We start from the raw sequence: 18,817 nt of genomic DNA on the forward strand, positions 1-18,817 counted from the left end.
TTTACCGTGTACCAGACCCCGGCTAGTCCTAGTTTACGCTGTCTCTTTGTGCCCTTGACCTCTGATCGCTCCTGACTCTGTACTCCTCTCATATACGTCGAGTCCGGCCATTCTAAGGTCCGGTAGACGTATCTCCCCTCTGTGTTGTCTTCTGTTGAGTTGAATCCTGCGTGTTGGGGTATATTTTCGTTACAAGAAGGTCTTGATGGTAAGGTATGTCTTTTTGCTGATGATACAGAAATATGTAACAGGGTTGTTGCTCAAGGAGGGATAAGCCAAATGGCAAATGATTTAGGTAAACTAGAAAAATGTTGTGGCAACTAACATTTAATGTGGATAAGTGCCAGATAATGCATCTTTGACGTAAAAACCCAAGGGCAGAGTACAGAATATTTAACATCTGAGGAAAGGGATTTAGGGGTGATTATTTCTGATGACTTAAAGGTAGGCAGACAATGTAATAGAGCAGCAGGAAATGCTAGCAGAATGTTTGGTTGTATAGGGAAAGGTATTAGCAGTAGAAAGAGGAAAGTGCTCATGCCATTGTACAGAACACTGGTGAGACCTCACTTGGAGTATTGTACGCAGTACTGGAGACCGTATCTTCAGAAGGATATTTATACTTTAGAGAGAGTTCAGAGAAGGGCTACTAAACTGGTTCATGGATTGCAGGATAAAACTTACAAGGAAAGGTTAAAGGAACTTAACATGTATAGCTTGGAGGAAAGGCTAGACAGGGGGTGTCAGGGTCTTACCTGGGTTGGGAGTCTATAGCACAGATATGTTGCTCACCCTTGCAAATAGCCACAGGCCAAGGTGGTCAGGTAAAAATTCACCTGGTCTGTGGGTCTGTGCAAGAGGGGCTGTGCAGAATGAAGTTCCAAGTCGCAATGCAGGCAAGGACTCAAACAGCAGGATTGTCAAGGGATAGCCGAGGTCAAAGGATGTCAGAGGACAGGAACAACGAGGAGTAGCCGAAGTCAAGGGATGCCAGAGGTCAGAGTAAACAATGTCAGAAGCCGGGGTCAATATGAAGCAGAGTAACAATAGACAAGAACACTGGTACGGAACACACACAACAGGATCAAAGACTTGACCCAGTTCACAGGGTGAGGCTGAGTTTATATACCCTGCTGATAACTGATCAGGGTCAGGTGAAGCACAGCATTAGTCAAGGACCAGCCCCCACTTCTGCAGACAAGCCAGGAAGAACAGAACCGGAATAGCTTGAAAATATACAAAGCTGCTGTGGCTCAGAGGTAGGAAGCAGGACCAGGACTGCGAAGTTCCTCGGTTCAAATCCAGGGACGACGCTGTCTTTTTGTCGCGGTGAGAACCGTGACAGGGGTGATATGATAGAAACATTTAAATACATAAAAGGAATCAACACAGTAAAGGTTTAAAAATAATATCAGGAAGTATTACTTTACTGAGAGTGTAGTGGATGCATGGAATAGCCTTCCAGCGGTAGTGGTAAAGGTTAACACGGTAAAGGAGTTTAAGCATGTGTGGGATAGGCTTTAAGGCTATCCTAACTATAAAATAAGGCAAAGCAATAATAAAAGTATTAAGAAAATTGGGCAGACTAGATGGACCGAATGGTTCTTATCTGCCGTCACATTCTATGTTTCTATATAGTAGATACATACACTGAGGGTGAGAGCATCTAGTGGATCCATACACTGAGGCTGTGTCCTCATAGTAACTCCTACACAGAGCATATAGTAGATACCTACACTGAGATGTCCTCATAGTGTCATGGGTGGCGGTCCAGAGACCGGAACCCCTATATGCCTGATAATGGTAGAAGTTACAGTGTGGAAATTAACAATCCGGGTCTGGTGCAGGGTAACCACACGCCCCCTGGTGTTAAGCACCTTGTGCGGCCACATACCAGGGCCCTTATGCAGCTTCTGCGGATCCCAGGAGCTTAATAATATGCATATATGTATCCAGTACTAGAAACAAGGCTAGAATAGGCACCAAACAAGATAACAAGACGAGACTAGAAGAACCCAGAACCGGAGTAGGACAGAAAGCAGAACCCAGAACATGTACAAGACATGAGTGAAACAAGAACAGGGCATGGACAGGACTGTACATGAACTGGGAATACAAGACAAAATAAAACAAGAGGAGAAATAACTAAGTACTATATATGTAATAAACATTGGAGATTAAGACATACATAAATGGCCAAAATGTATGCAGCCCACCACTGCGCCAAAGTACTCCAATTACGATGGCTCCTAACTGCCTTGATATGAATGACTAAGTGCTACAATAAAACACACACAGTACTTGCCTGCAAGGAAAGGAACAGAGGAATGAGACCACTGCTAGCAGGAACACACTGAAACAAAAAGGACAAATTGCAAAGGAACGAAGAAAACCCAGCATAAAGAAAATCAGACATAGAATAGATAACCAGAAAATAACAAGAAAAAATAAACCAGAATTGTAAAAAGAGTACTGAATATCAGAAGCCATGGCCAGAAATATCCGCAGAATGTAATAGGATGTGACACATAGTAACTCATACATGGAGCATATAGTAGATACATACACTGTTACCTGGCATTTATCCAAAGTGTTCTTAGACAGGTTGATTACTCTTAGAGGTATGATGCCTAATAGTCAGGGTGCTAGTTTGTAGTCTCTTCTTCCTCTCAGAGGAATGTAAAGAAAAAAAATGCAAATTTTTGCAATTTAAATTTGAATGGCAAAATTGAGTCATAAATAGCCAGTTGTGACAATATCTGGACATTATTTATTTGTTTCTTCTGTGATATGGGAGAGCATGGCTTAATTCTGTGTTTTTTTTATAATGCACAGCTTATTCTGTATTAGCCAACCGAGCAAGTGCATTTTATTTGTCAAAAGAACCTACCTGTGATTCATCATTTTTGTTTGTGGTTTAATTAAATTTTGTCATTATTATGTTTTCTTGAGCCATGTTACATAGTTACATAGCTGAAAAGAGACTTGCGTCCATCAAGTTCAACCTTCCTCACTTTTTTTTTTCCTGTTGATCCAAAAGAATGCAAAAAAAAAACCCAGTTTGAAGCACTTCCAATTTTGCAACAAACTAGGAATAAAATTCCTTCTTGCCCCCAAAATAGCAGTCAGATGTCTCCTTGGATCAAGCAGCTATTACCCCAATAATTATAAGTTATATCCCTTTATGTTATGGACAACATCTGTATCGACTCTGACAAAACCACCTCAAAGAATTCCATATCCTTATTGCTCTTACTGTAAAAAAAAAACTTTTCTTTGCCTTAGATGAAATCTCTTTTTTTTTCTTCCAGCCTAAATGTGTGACCTCGTGTCCTATCTATAGCCCTGTTTATGAATAGATTTCCAGATAATGGTTTGTACTGGCCCCGAAAATATTTGTATAATGTTATAATATCCCCTCTCAGGCGCCGTTTTTCAAAACTAAAGAGATTTAAATTTTTTAACCTTTCTAAATAACTAAAATGCTCCATTCCTTTTATCAATTTTGTAGCTCGTCTCTGCACCTTTTCTAGTGCCATGATATCTTTCTTTAGAACAGGTGCCCAAAATTGCACAGCATATTCAAGGTGTGGTCTTACCAGCAATTTATAAAGAGGCAAAATTATATTTTCATCTCGAGAATTTATGCCCCTATTTATACATGACAAAACCTTACTGGCCTTAGCAATGGCAGATTGACATTGCATATTGCTACCTATTTTGTTGTCTATAACAATTCCCAAATCCTTCTCGTGTGTGGTTATCCCTAGTTCACTACCATTTAGGGTGTAAATTGCTTGTGCATTCTTAACCCCCGAAGTGCATAACTTTGCATTTCTCTATGTTAAATTTCATCTGCCATTTTAGTGCCCAGTCCCCCAATCTATCCAAATCCCTCTGCAGCAAGTCAATATCCTGCTCACATTTGATTACTTTACAAAGTTTTGTGTCATCTGCAAACACTGATACATGGCTTTCAGTGCCCATTTCAAGATCATTTATAAATATGTTAAATAGAAGCGGTCCCAAAACAGAACCCTGAGGGACACCACTTACCACTTTTGTCCAGCTTGAAAATTTACCATTAATGACAACTCGTTGTACTCTATCCTTAAGCCAGTGTTCTACCCAAGAACAAGAATATTCATCTAGACCAAGTTCTTTTAGTTTGAAAACTAACCTATTGTGAGGAACCGTATCAAATGCCTTGGCAAAATCCAAGTAGATCACATCCATTGCAACACCCTGATCTACACTTCTACTTACTTCTTCGTAGAATGCAATTAGGTTATATATTTGTATAATGTTATCATATCCCCTCTCAGGTGATGTTTTTCTAAACTAAATAGGTTGACATTTTTAAACTTTTCTTCATGCTGAAATTCCTTTCCTTTTATAAATGTTGTATCCCGCCTCTGCACTTTTTCTAGTGCCATAATATCCTTCTTTAGAACAGGTGCCCAAAATTGCACAGCATATTCATTATGTCAAGCATGTGAAACCCACAGGCCGCATGCGGCCCACAAGGACCATCTTTGCGGCCCAGCGAGCCGCGAGTACATTCTCAGCGTTATAGCAGAGTAGGCACCTGCTTTCCCCTACTCTCAGTGTTCCATCTCCTCACTGCTCCCTCGCGCACGCCGACTGAAGTGAATACGGGCGCTGGAATATGACGTCATATTCCGGCACCCGGCATCATTAAATAGCACGTGGGATCAGTGAGGAGCAAGAAGGACCCCAGGGAGATGCCCCCCATCGGCTCCATAAGGTAAGGAGCAATAATGAAAAGTATGTGTGTGTGTGTGTGTGTGTGTGTGTCTGTCTGTGTCAGTGAGTATGTGTGTGTCTGTCAGGGAGTATGTATAGGTCTGTCAGTGAGTATGTGTGTGTGTCTGTCAGTGTCTGTGTGTGTGTGTGTCTGTCTGTGAGTATGTATGTGTGTGTGTGTGTGTGTGTGTGTTTGCGCGACCCACATCAACTTAAACCTTGTTTATGTGGCCCGTGCCACACTTTGAGTTTGACATGCTTGCATTATGTGGTCTTACCAGTGATTTATAAATAGGCAAAATGATATTCTAATCCGGACAGTGAATGCCCTTTTTCATGCATGACAATACCTTACTGGCCTTAGCCACTGCTGATTGATATTGCACGTTGTTGCATAGTTTGTTGTCTATAACAATTCCCAAGTCCCTCTCGTGTGTTGTTATCCATAATTTGCTTCCATTAAGGGTATACGTTGCTTGTGTATTCTTTACGCCGAAGTACATAACTTTGCATTTTTCAACATTAAATTTCATCTGCCATTTGATTACCCAGTCCCCAAGTCTATCTAAATCCCTCTGCAGCAAAGTACTATCTTGCTCACATTGTATTATTTTACAGAGTTTTGTGTCATCTGCAAACACTGAAACATGACTTTCAATGCTTTTTTCAAGATCATTTATAAACATGTTAAATAGAAGGGGTCCCAGAACAGAACCCTGAGGGACACCACTTGCCACCTCTGTCCAGCTTGAAAATTTACCATTAACGACAACTTTGTACCCTATTTTTAAGCCAATGTTCTACCCACGAACAAGCAGTTTCATCTAGATCAATTTCCTTGAGTTTGAACACTAATCTATTGTGTGGAACTGTATCAAATGCCTTGGCAAAATCCAAATGTGATCAAGTCTGTTGGCTCCCAAGCTTTACTATTGGCAGAGTCCCATTTAATTTCTTAGTAAAGTTAGGACATGAATATGTGCACTGTCTAAGCTGAATGTTTGCAAATAAATAATTCATGTTGGCAGTACAGTGCCATTTAATTTAATATCACACTCAGTACTGGCACAACAATGCATATACTGTAGTATTTTAGTGAGTGCTATACAATGCCCATCAGTCTTAAAACGAGTTTTCTTTCTCTAAGCTTTATGTATTCCCATGCCGAGCTACCTGGAGTGCTCTTCATTAGTAATACAGAATAATTTAGACTAATAATCTAGACCTTAAAGTGATAGTATAGGCATCAAAACAAATTTATCTTAATACAGCAGTTTGTGTATAGATCATGCCCCTGCAGTCTCACTGCTCAATTCTCTGCCATTTATTTTATATCTTCTGCTGTGTAAATTAACTGTTAATCACACAGGAGGCTCCTGGAGAGTTTAAAATGCTATTGACAAAGCAGGAGAGACAGACGTTCAAAATTAAACAGGCTGGCTGTTGGTGCTCTAGCCATAATGCTTACCTGTGATGGTGCTGGTGGCTGGCGTCTGTTCTCCAGGCATTCCCAAAATTGCCTGCATCAAATCTTGTCTGGAAGGCTGCTGTCCAGTCGCTTGGTGTTGGTTGCTCTATGTGGGAAGTAGTGCCGTCAGCCATCTTGGTCCGACCTTGTGTCTCCCACCTGCCAAATTTGTGCCCTGGAGCACTTTGAAGGTGAGTGCTCTCTTTCTGGGAGTAGACCGGGATGACCCCCGCCGGTCCAAAGGGGGGGGGGGGAACGAGGGCCTTTGTGCAGAGACTCTGGCTGTCTTGGCAGTGGGAAAGCGACCGTCTCTCCCGCGCCCGCCATGCTTGTAGGCCTCATTCTCTTGTTGGGTGAGTATTGCTCGTAGTGCCGCTTAGGTTGGATCATCTTGTGCAGCTTAATGTCACCCCTCTTTTGGTAGCCTTTCCACATCGATAAATTGCCGTTTGGGCAATGAAATTCTGCTTATGTTTATTGCCTAGGTGCCACTCCGACCTCAAAATATAAAATACCTTGTTGGAAGTGCATTCACAGGACTCGATACTGTTGCCAAAAATGTGCCATTTATTCAAGCTTCACTTACTATGTAATCAACTTTTGAAGCTTGAATAAATGGCACATTTTTGGCAACAGTATCGAGTCCTGTGAGTGCACTTCCAACAAGGTATTTTATATATATATATATATGTGCTGTTTATAGCATTAACCATGTTGACAGTCTGATTAGGGTAATTAGAAGTACCTTGGTACTACTATTATTATTAGTTCTCAGAGCTGTTTATTAGATGCAACAGTCAAACATAGTATAACGGACACGCAGGTCCCAGCGAAGGATGAATGATCAACAATTAAACAATAGTATGTTATTATACAGAAATTTAGATTAATCATTTAAATTAATTAATAATTAATGTACAACACGCTAGAATAGTCATATGGGTGACCAGGTTGCGGCTTGTAGATTGGCATACTTATAGATTGTATGCTGAAATTGACATACATGAGGTGTTTGATATATTTTTTATTTAATTTTTTTTTTAGGCATTAGGCTTCGCCTTATGGGGAATGTGCAGGTTATTAGATGTCGTGAGTACTTGTGTATTCAGGTGTGTTTAGGTGCGTGGTCCTGTTGGCCTAGTGTGTCCTAATTGTGTCCAGTGGAGTTATTTAAGGGTATCTCCACCTTAGTTTATTGGGTACTGTGTGTTTGTCCAGATCCCTCGGGACGATCCATCGTTAAGGTCTGTTTGTCATGATGGATCATCTTATGTCTCTGGGGTGGCTATCCCAAATAGTGTTCCGTTGGTAATTAGGTGTTTGTCCTGTGTCAGCCAGTTGGTCACTCTTAACATGCCGCCTTTGGGCCTCATCCCTGATGAGATGGTGAAGGCTATTGGACCGACGTTGGTGATCATTTGCTGTTTATATGTGTTTCCTGTTTGTATTTTATGATGTCGTGGTAGAGGTGTTCGCCTCTAGTCAGGTGTTTGAGTGTGAGTGTGTGATGCATCCGTTGGTAATCTCAGGTTGAGGTGGGCTGCATCTGTTATTCAGTCAGTTCATGAATCGTTGTCGGAGACTACTATTATTATTAATGTATGTATTTATTTTTTACTTACCTGAAAAGACATGAAAAAAAAAATGGGGGCACTGTTATATTTGTGGGATGATGTTAAAAAAAAATTGAGGTTTTGTTGCATTCACACACATCAGAATTATAAAATTTCCTGTTAAAAATTGAATAAATCTGTGTGTGTGAAAAACACAAATGGAAATATGACCACTAAATGACCAACTCAAATTACACCATTTGGAATACCATGGGTGGCCTACTTTCAAAAAAGTTAAGTCATCATGTGTGGAATTTTCTTTCCTAGGCTGTCACACGGCCTCAAAACTGACATAGGGCCAGAAAATGACTTTGTCAACTTTCCATGTTGAAAAGGGCATTTAATATATTAGACTCTGTGACTTTCTAGTACTCTAGGGTACTCTTATATCCGTGAAGCAATGCTAAGAAAATTATTGAGGCTTTATAAGGGTTAGGTTACATAGGTTACATAGCTGAAAAGAGACTTGCATCCATCAAGTTCAGCCTTCCTCACATTTGTTTTTGCTGTTGATTCAAAAGAAGGCAAAAAAAACAGTTTGAAGCACTTCCAATTTTGCAACAAACTAGGGGAAAAAAAATCCTTTTTGACCCCGGAATGGCTGTCAGATTTATCCTTGGATCAAGAAGCTATTACCCTAAATTGAAAAATTATATCCTTGAATATTCTGTTTTTGCAAGAATGCATCTAGTTGCTGTTTGAACATCTGTATGGACTTTGATAAAACCACTTCTTCAGGCAGAGAATTCCACATCCTTATTGTTCTTACAGTAAAAAAACCTTTCCTTTGCCTTAGACGAAATCTTCTTTCTTCCAGTCTAAACACATGACCTCGTGTCCTATGTAAAGTCCGGTTTGTGAATAGATTTTTACTGAGAAACTGCTATGTTTACACTAGGGTTAATCCAGCCTCTAGTGGCTGTCTCACTGAAAGCCGCTAGAGGCGTTTCCGCGCTTCTCACTGTGAAAATCACACAGTATCCCCCATGTACAGGTTTTAAGTTTCTAAAACCCAATAAAACCTGTACATGGGGGATACTGTTGAACTTGTGCGACATTGCTGAACACAGATCTGAGTGTTTTTTTCAGAACAGTAATCGTGCAGTGATGATATCAGTGAAAGTGCAGTTTTTGTGTGAAAGGTGAAAGAAACAAATATAAACACTAACCTTGGCCAGGATTTGTAACGAAGTGACTACTAAATACTGGACATACCTTGTTTTGAATACCCTGTGTTGTTTTCTTTTGCAAATGGTATGCTGTAATGAGGTAAGTCTCCCCCATATGGTCTCACAGGTAACAAAATCCAAGCAAACCAATCTGGCAAATTTCAATGTGTAAAAACTGATATAGGCAAGCCCTAAATTTGACCCTGCTAAGTTTTCAAAACTCAATAAAACGTGTACATGGGGGATATCATGTGTATTTTATTGCAGTAAAAGCTAACAGTATTATGACATTCACAGTTAAAATGCCGTGCAGAAGTTGGAATAACATTTCTTAATTTCTCTTACTTTTTCTTTTATTCATATTAAATTATGTTTATATATATATATATTTTTTTAATATTCTTAATTTTTGAAGTGCATAGAGAGACATACAGGTGCATATGGACATTTAAACAAGAATTGTAAAGACAAGTAGAACATTAAATGCGAGAAACTCAGCACTTTCTATAAGTATATCAGACTAAGGTAACTCTGTATAGATGCACAGGTGATAAGTAAATAAAGTAAATTATATTATAAGATTAATATACAAGCTGAGTATGCCACCCTGGGTGGCTTCAGTGGCAAGTGCTAGTATTAAGGTATTTGGGACAAATGATGCAGGGTAAGCAGAAAAGTAACACTTTCAACAGAAATGTCAACCATAGCATATAATTAGATTAAGAAGGGAGGTTGTCTCCTGGTTGTGTGTGGTGGGAGGATGAGTAAGACGACCCTCTGGGCATTCAGCCTATGCCCGTCATGGGCAGGGTGCAGTACCAGGTAATAGGGTGAGTTGGTAGGCGTACTGACCCAGGCAAGATTGATGCAGCATTCATATAATGTGGTAGCTCTTTCGGTATCCCTTGCTCTCCTCTCGTTGTATCCTTCTTGACACTCTAACTGCTGGCTCTATAGGCACCCCTTTCTGATGCAGGCCTGCACATCCCGCCTCTTGTGCTCCGCTGACCCGGTCTTCTCCGTCGCTTTCACACTCTCCTTGTGCCACGTCAAGTTTGAGGGTGCCGGGGAGCAGGTTTAGGTGGGTGATCCTGCGAGGGTTGTAGGGCAGGTACAGATTGTCAGAGGGACAGCGTCCCCCAAAAGTCGGCAAGAAGTTTGTCCAGGATGGACAGCGTTCTGGACATCACACCTCCATAGTCAGGCTTGGGGCCTGCGTCATCGGCCATGTTGGATATGCCATGTGGGTTATCATCTCTGTTTAAGGCAGAATCGCACAGCCCTGGTGATGTGAATGAGCCTCCAGGGTGGGGACCGGGATCTCCCCCACCAGTCCAAAGGGGGGGGAGCAGGGCGCCATCAAGATTTGGACGAAGGTCCGCCTGAGCTTGGTTGGGAAAGTGGCCTCCTCTCCCCTCCAAAGTGCTTGCTAGGCCTCACTCCAGCCCATTGAGGGCTTAGTCTGGACGGCTGCTACTGACCGTACAAAGACGGTCGGTTTACACCAGACATCCAAGCTTCACAGCCTGACCCAGAAAGAGCGCCAGGAACACGAGTAAGTGGCTTAAAATGATTTGCGCGGAGCTCTCTGAAAAGGTCTCCAGCCGCCATCACAGTTCACAGTCAGACACCCCCCAGCCCCCCACCCGTTATATAAATATTTTATGTGATAATTGAAAATCCGATTTCTCCTGAACAAAATTGTATATAATAAGTATGGGTACATCTAACATGAAAGAGGTAGATTAGGGTTGAACAAACGTACAGATCAAATTCCTTTTGGTTCAGAATTTGGACAAACTAAAGAACTATAATTATTTTTGTTTGATGTACTCCGGCATAATCTCACATCCTTATATTTGCCAATGTTTATGTTTGGTTCATTCCACTGTCCTAAATCTCAGTACTTGTGTATACACAATTATCCAGATTTAAATTTCTTAATTGAAAACCAAACATGGTGAATCCTCATGCTGAACTGTTGAGTTTCGGAGCTATTTACAGTAAAGCTACGAGCTAATGTGGTGACATCCTTCTCAACGCATGTTCTTAAGTGTTTCGTTCTTTTATTTCCAGCACCATTAAAGTGGACGATTTCATAGAACGCCTTTTCACAATTCACAAGCATGTCCAGGATGAAGGATTGGCACAAGTAGGTATTATTCAGTTTATAAATATATATTCATAAACAATATATTGGGAATCATGGTCTCAAAGGCTTGCAATCTAGGACACTGTTATTCAACTTGTGGCCAGTGAATGGCACCTAGCCATCAATTATTGTAGGGATGGACCGATTTGCAGTTCTGATGATTTTTTTACAGGTGATATTCTGCATATTTACAATATTATCGATAACTTACTCTGGCCTCTACCAGTCATCGCACGCCATCTTCAACATCGGGAAACTCCAGCTGCCAGCCAATGAGGCACCACATTGTAACCTCATGTCACCCCTCCTTGTGAGTTTCCGCACGTGGAGCTCAGCTGAAGGCAGGGAATAACCAGTGAATGTAGCATACTGGGATGGCTGTCTGAGAGTAATAGGAGTGTTGTGGCGGTCAGTAATTAGACTCCTATCAGAAACAGCACGGTACATGCTGGGGTCTTGGTAATCCCGCCATGAACTGGCTGCCTGAGAGTTATAGAAGTGTGATTGCTCTCAGCATGTTTAGTTAATGCCAGAGTTGTGTAAAAATTGTAACTCTAAATATATACACTATCAGCACCAGTTATCGGCAATCGGCCCGAAATGCCACCAATAATCTGTATCTGCATCAGCTCTGGAAAAATATCAGTCGATCCCTGATTTTTTTGAATTGCGTAATTGATTTAATGGTGTCTGGCTGCAAGCCTTTTCTTTCTAAATGTTATTGTATGACCTTTCCAATTCCAAAGCGGAATATCACTGTTTAATGAAGTTATTACCTACTTATTTTCCCCGAAAAGAAGACAACCCCCAAAAATAAACAGTAGCTTATTTTTGGGGGATGCTTCTAATATAAGCCCTACCCTGAAAATAAGCCCTAGTCGTTCGCTAATCTAAGTTCGGGGAATTTTCCCTGAACATAGATTTGCGGAATTCCATTTGCAAGTAAGCTTATCTATGTTCGAGGAAGTTTCCTCGAACATAGATTTGTGGTATTCTATTAGTGAGTAGGCTAATCTATGTTCGGGAAAGTTTCCCTGAACATAGATATGCAGGATTCCATGCCCTAGTAAATTGGTCTCTGTTTGGGGGAATTCCATCATTGTGACTATCCATACACTGCTTGTTAAACAAGGACTATACTAACTTTATTTTCTTAAATGGGTAACCTGTATACATTGGTACGGTGGTGACCAGTTGCGTTGAACACTTTAAAAGGATCTGGCCTTCCTTGGTTTTTTCACAACCAAATGGCTAATCTGGAGTTGGCATACATGTACATTGCAGAATGTGTAATTTTTACATCTGAATTTAGTCCATTTTATATATTTGAAATCGACACATAATTCATAATTAAACTTTGTATTTTTTTATCTTTGTGCCAGTCTGTCTTTTTAGGTATCAATCGCTCAGATTATATGTTTGACTTCAGCGAGGATGGGACAACCTCTCTGAAACAAATTGAGATTAACACCATCGCGGCCAGCTTTGGGGGCCTGTCATCACGGACACCTGCAGTGCATCAGTAAGAGACACAGTATTGTGAGGATATTTATGGGGTGATAAATATTAGAAATAATATTTTCATAAAACAAATTGAATAATTTTTATTAAAGGGACACTATAGTCACCTGAACAACTTTAGCTTAATTAAGCAGTTTTGGTGTATAGAACATGCCCCTGCAGCCTCACTGCTCAATCCTCTGCCATTTAGGAGTTAAATCCCTTTGTTTATGAAACCTAGTCACACCTCCATGCATGTGACTTGCACAGCCTTCCATAAACACTTCCTGTAAAGAGAGCCCTATTTAGGCTTTCTTTATTGCAAGTTCTGTTTAATTAAAATTTTCTTATCCCCTGCTATGTTAATAGCTTGCTAGCCCCTGCAAGAGCCTCCTGTATGTGATTAAAGTTCAATTTAGAGATTGAGATACAATTATTTAAGGTAAATTACATCTGTTTGAAAGTGAAACCAGTTTGTTTTTCATGCAGGCTCTGTCAATCATAGCCAGGGGAGGTGTGGCTAGGGCTGCATAAACAGAAACAAAGTGATTTAACTCCTAAATGGCAGTGAATTGAGCAGTGAAATTGCAGGGGAATGATCTATACACTAAAACTGCTTTATTTAGCTAAAGTAATTTAGGTGACTATAGTGTTCCTTTAAATAAAAAATTTATATATTGGCACTGTTCCCCTTGATTGATTTAAAGCGAAGAGCTACCCACTATTTTAACTCTTACAGACCCTGTAGTACATTTTATTAGAGAATTTGTATTTCACACATTAATCACAAACTAATTATAAAAATATAATTTATTGTGACAATAATTAGTAATAATATGTGACATGTGTAACAATAGTCAGTGAATATTTAGGTATAACATAAGTATACAATATGGCAGCAGTTAAACACAATTTCATATAGCAATAGCAACAGAGGCGGCTCTAGACTTTATGAGGCCTTAGGCGAAACGCAAACATGAGGCCCCACTAACAAAAAAGTGTCACATATACACATTGATGCACTGTCTACCTGTGTATGTGCCTGAGAATGTGTCTGACAGAGAGTATCCTTGTGTGTGAGAATGTATGTCTCTGTGAGCATGTTTGCGTTTTTGTCTGAGACCCTATGTGTATGGGGTAGCTGCTTGAAGTGTGTTGTGTGTGTATAGGGGGGGTGATGGTGAGAGGGAGAGACGGGTGATGGTGAGAGGGGGGTGATGCTGTGGGGGTGATGGTAAAAGGGAGAGGGGAGGGTGAGAGGGAGAGGGGAGGGTGATGGTGAGGGGGATGGTGAGAGGGTGAGGGGGATGGTGAGAGGGAGAGGGGGTGCGATGGTGAGAGGGAGAGGGGGTGCGATGGTGAGAGGGAGAGGGGGTGCGATGGTGAGAGGGAGAGGGGGTGCGATGGTGAGAGGGAGAGGGGGTGCGATGGTGAGAGGGAGAGGGGGGTGCGATGGTGAGAGGGAGCGGGGGGGTGCGATGGTGGGAGGGAACGGGGGGTGATGGTGAGAGGGAGCGGGGGGGTGATGGTTATATGAGAGGGAGCGGGGGTGATGGTAATGTGAGAGAGAGGGGGTAATGTGAGAGAGAGGGGGGTGCGATGGTGAGAGGGAGTGTGATGGTGAGAGGGAGAGGGGGTGCGATGGTGAGAGGGAGAGTGAGGTGATGGTAATGTGAGAGGGAGGGGGTGATGGTAATGTGAGAGTGAGGGGGGTAATGTGAGAGTGAGTGTAATGTGAGGGGGGGTAATGTGAGAGTGAGGGGGACAATGTGAGAGTGAGGGGGTAATGTGAGGGGGGTAATGTGAGAGTGAGAGGGGGGTGATGTGAGAAGGAGGGGGTGATGGTGAGTGGGGTGAGGCTGAGGGTGGTGACGGAGGGTTATGCGGAGGGTGGTGAGAGGGGGTGATGCTGAGGGTGATGAGAGGGTGATGCTGAGGGTGGTGGGGGGTGATGCTGAGGGTGGTGAGGGTAGTGATGCTGAGGGTGGTGGGGGGTGAGGCTGAGGGTGGTGGGGGGTGGTTAGGCTGAGGGGGTGGGGGGAGAAGCTGAGAGGGGTGGTGGGTGGTGATGCTGAGGGTGGTGGGGGTGGTGATGCTGAGGGTGGTGGGGGTGATGATGCTGAGGGTGGTGATGATGATGATGAGGGTGGTGGGGGGTGGTGATGATGATGAGGGTGGTGGGGGTGATGATGCTGAGGGTGGTGGGTGTGATGATGCTGAGGGTGGTGGGGGGTGATGATGCTGAGGGTGGTGAGGGGGTGATGATGCTGAGGGGGTGATGCTGGGGGTGGTGAGGCTGAAGGTGGTGGCGGTGAGGCTGAGGGTGGTGAGGCTGGTGGTGAGGCTGAGGGTGGTGAGGCTGGTGATGGTGGTGAGGCTGAGGGTGGTGATGGTGGGGGTGGTGGGTGATGGTGCTGAGGGTGGTGGGGGTGATGATGCTGAGGGTGGTGGTGAGGGTGGTGAGGCTGAGGGGAGTGATGGGGGTGATGCTGAGGGTGGTCAGGGAGGTGATGCTGGGGGTGAAGCTGAAGGTGGTGGGGGTGATGGTGAGGGTGGGGGGTGAGGCTGAGGGTGGTGATGGTGAGGGTGGTGGGGGTGATGGTGAGGGGGGTGAGGCTGAAGGTGGTGAGGCTGAGGGTGGTGATGGTGAGGGTGGTGGGTGATGGGGGTGGTGAGGCTGAGGGTGGTGGGGGTGATGGTGAGGGTGGTGGGGGTGATGGTGAGGGTGGTGATGGTGGGGTGGTGGGTGATGGTGCTGAGGGTGGTGAGGGGGGTGATGCTGAGGGTGGTGAGGGGGTGATGCTGAGGGTGGTCAGGGAGGTGATGCTGGGGGGTGAGGGTGGTGGAGGGTGATGGTGAGGGTGGTGGGGGTGAAGCTGAGGGTGGTGGGGGGTGATGGTGAGGGTGGGGGGGTGAGGCTGAAGGTGGTGAGGCTGAAGGTGGTGAGGCTGAGGGTGGTGATGGTGAGGGGGGTGGGGGGTGAGGCTGAGGGGGGTGGGGATGATGGTGAGGGGGGTGGGGGGTGATGGTGGTGGGGGGTGAGGATGAGTGTGATGGGGGTTGATGGGGAGGGAGAGCCTACCTTTCCCTGGTGGTCCAGTGGGCTCCCTGGTGGTCCGGTGGCCACTATGTATTCTCGCGAGATTTCAGAGCGTTGCCGTGGTAACCCGTGGCAACGCTCTGATTGGCCAATTCTCGCGAGTCACATGGTCTGCAGCTCTGCACACTGCGGAGCTGCAGACCAGTGTCTGCGATGGTGGCCGGGCAGCCAGGAGGGGCCTCGCACCCGGCGGCATACCGGGCAAGCCGCCGGGCCCCCTCCTGGTGTCAGGTCCTCGGTCAGTGACCGAGGACCTGACATACTCTCCCCTCAGGCGGTTTAGGCGGCCGCGAGGCCCCAGCCAGCGCGAGGCCTTAGGCGGCCGCCTAAACCGCCTAATTAGAGAGCCGCCTCTGAATAGCAACATATCCATATAGATACAAATGTCAACAGATTTACAACAGGACACTTCCCTTTGAAATTAGCTAGACATTCCTTAATACAGAACTCAGCATCTCAGCTTGGAAATTCCTTTACACAGAATCGTTTGCATCATCACAGCAGCACAGCTTAAAGCAATAAATAAACAACAACTTCGGCTGACAGTTTAAATCACACTGAGTTAACTCACTGCTGGCTACAATTCTCACAGGAAAAATACCGTATTTAATTATTTTTTGTAGCAATGTGCATGTTTGATACACATTTTCTTGACCATATCCTCATAAGCAGGTATTAGCTCATTTACAAACTTCATGTCAAAATCAGGCATGGCAGTCAATTACTATGTACTTTTTCAAATAATCCGGTCTGTTTGGTTGTACTGAGGTGACCGTTTTATGTGACAAAAACCTCCCACGCTAGGCGTGGTGTAGTGGCCCTGCGTGTCCGTGGTGTCCGCTAGGGTATGCTCTCTTGGCCTGGTGAAGTTATGGTGGCGTGGTGTAGGCCTGTGAGTGTAGGTTGCACTTGCAAACTGGGAGACTCGGTAAGTCATGGTAGGGCCTAATTGAGACACCCGGAGTGGTGTCTGTAGGCTGGCTATTGTGCTACATGCAGTCAAGGTTGGTTAACCAGTGTTAGAGCCTCTCCTAGCCATGAAGGTATTGCTCCTGGGTGGCGCCCTGGGTTTCATCTCTGGCGGTTGTTTGTCCAGGGAGCTATTAGGTGGGCTGTGTGGTAAGGGCTATGGTTGTGTGGGGCTTCGCGGTTATTGCTAGGGATGTGTATAGTGATCTGTGGGTCTATGTTCGGGTGTTAACCCCTTTGTGCCCCAGCAGCTTCTACCCCATTACACTGGGGAGCTGGAGGGTGGGGGGAGGGAGGAAGGTGGAACAATACCTTTTATATTGCAATGGCAAATACAATAATTCTCATACCAGATTAACCATTCCTTCTCATCCAATAAAAATAATTCTAACCAGATTTGACGTTTGCAGAAGATTCACCTTTCCTGATTAAAGATTCCTATGGAAGTAGAAAAAGGACAAAAGGTATTAGCGCTTTTACAAAGATATTAAAACATTTTTTTTAAGAGTACAATCTCCAAACAGTATATGTAATAATAGCAACTGACACCAAGAAGTGCGACTTCTCCACAAACACCAACAAGATATAAAAAATTCAGAAGTGAATACACTTCTGAATCTTTTAAAGATTACTATCCCTAAATTCAGATAAGTCAATATCTCTGGATAATAGACTGTATGCTAAGCTTGGCAGATTACCAGTAAATATATTGTCATTTATTCCTTGTGCAGTAAGGAACTTGTATAACTATATATTTCATTAGTTAATTATGCTTTTATAATGGTTGAAATCTGACCAGCCTTTATCCAGATATATTTCTGCTTTTAGTAAAACTTAATTAATTAAAATTAAATAAAACCAGCATATTTGGCAGCTTTCTTGGTAGAATTTCTTTTAGGCTTGGATATATATCCCAGGAATTGTTAATGCAAGTATGGGAGGAGAATTGTGAAAAATAGACAAGTTTTCAGAGTTCTGATTAAGAATTTAAAGTTTCAGTTGGAAAAAGACAAAAGAAGAAGTGTTACATTTTTCAAAGTCTCAAAATTAATTGGAAGAGATACAGAATGTTAGGTGTGTCCAGCTCCTGCTACTGATCTCAGATCTCAGACCCCCTCTTCAGCTATCCTCAATTGTTTTAAAGGAGAAGCTCCCTACCCTTTCCTTACGTCACTAGTTTAAAGTGGCCAATAGAAGAAGGCGGGCGCGTCTTCCTTACAGGCTATCATCTAGACTTTGGTCAATAGATGGTGTAGTAACACTACAAGAAATTCTCGTCAGGAATTCCAACCACCACTTTGTATAAGGGGTTAAGTGAATTTCGTGATGTGTTTGATGTCATTCTAGCTATCTTCATGGATGACCATCAAAAACCTGTCATTCTTCAAAGAATTTTCTTTAGTCTGACCATCTGGGTTTTGTGTCATAAAAATGGATATTGACATGTCTAGCCTTGGTTTCACCTTCTTTAACACAATGGAATTTTGGTTTTCTTTTAATATTTAAAAAGTAAAGTTAATTACTTTTATTGTTATCTGTTTCTTGTAATAGTGTGTCTGGTTTATGTTCAATGTTTACGCTAGCCGAATTAATTTGCACAGGGCTGAATGTATAGAGTCACAGAGAGAAAAAAGTTCCTTTTTGTATTCTGTTTATGGTGATTTACAGTATACAACTGTAACAAATCACAGGACTAAAACAGCTTAATTCACTTAAAGGGAGCTTTTTGTGAAAAGATGATATGCTCTTAATTAGGACAGTTAATTGCATTTATTTTTCTTTTATGTAAAAAAAAAAATATCCTTTATAGTATTATGTGGATAATTTATTTTCATGATTTTATCCCACTGTGATATTTCCTAGAGAATTATCAGGTCTATACATGAAACAGGAGATTGTTTGTTATTGACCAGGGGATTTCAAAATTTTGGTCTATATTAATGTCACAATCTCTTACCTCTCTCCAGCACGCCCATGTGGTGCGGCACCTGACTCCTCTCACAGGTCGATCCGCATGTCCTATGCCAGACGCTGTAATCATGACCCTTTTGATGATGTGACTCAAATGCGCCAACGTCG

General features: G+C 43.0%; 1 protein-coding gene across 1 annotated transcript in view; it reads left to right on the forward strand.

Annotated features, from left to right (window-relative positions):
* The window catches only part of GSS (glutathione synthetase), a 125,728-nt gene that overhangs the window by 69,449 nt on the left and 37,462 nt on the right, over positions 1–18,817 (forward strand). Inside the window, exons 4-5 of the mRNA XM_063455774.1 lie at positions 11,094–11,169; positions 12,552–12,691. Coding sequence (XP_063311844.1) covers positions 11,094–11,169; positions 12,552–12,691 — 216 coding nt within the window. The remainder of the gene's footprint in view (positions 1–11,093; positions 11,170–12,551; positions 12,692–18,817) is intronic.

This window comes from Pelobates fuscus, chromosome 5 (genome assembly GCF_036172605.1).
Source record: "Pelobates fuscus isolate aPelFus1 chromosome 5, aPelFus1.pri, whole genome shotgun sequence".
Taxonomy (NCBI): Eukaryota; Metazoa; Chordata; class Amphibia; order Anura; family Pelobatidae; genus Pelobates; species Pelobates fuscus.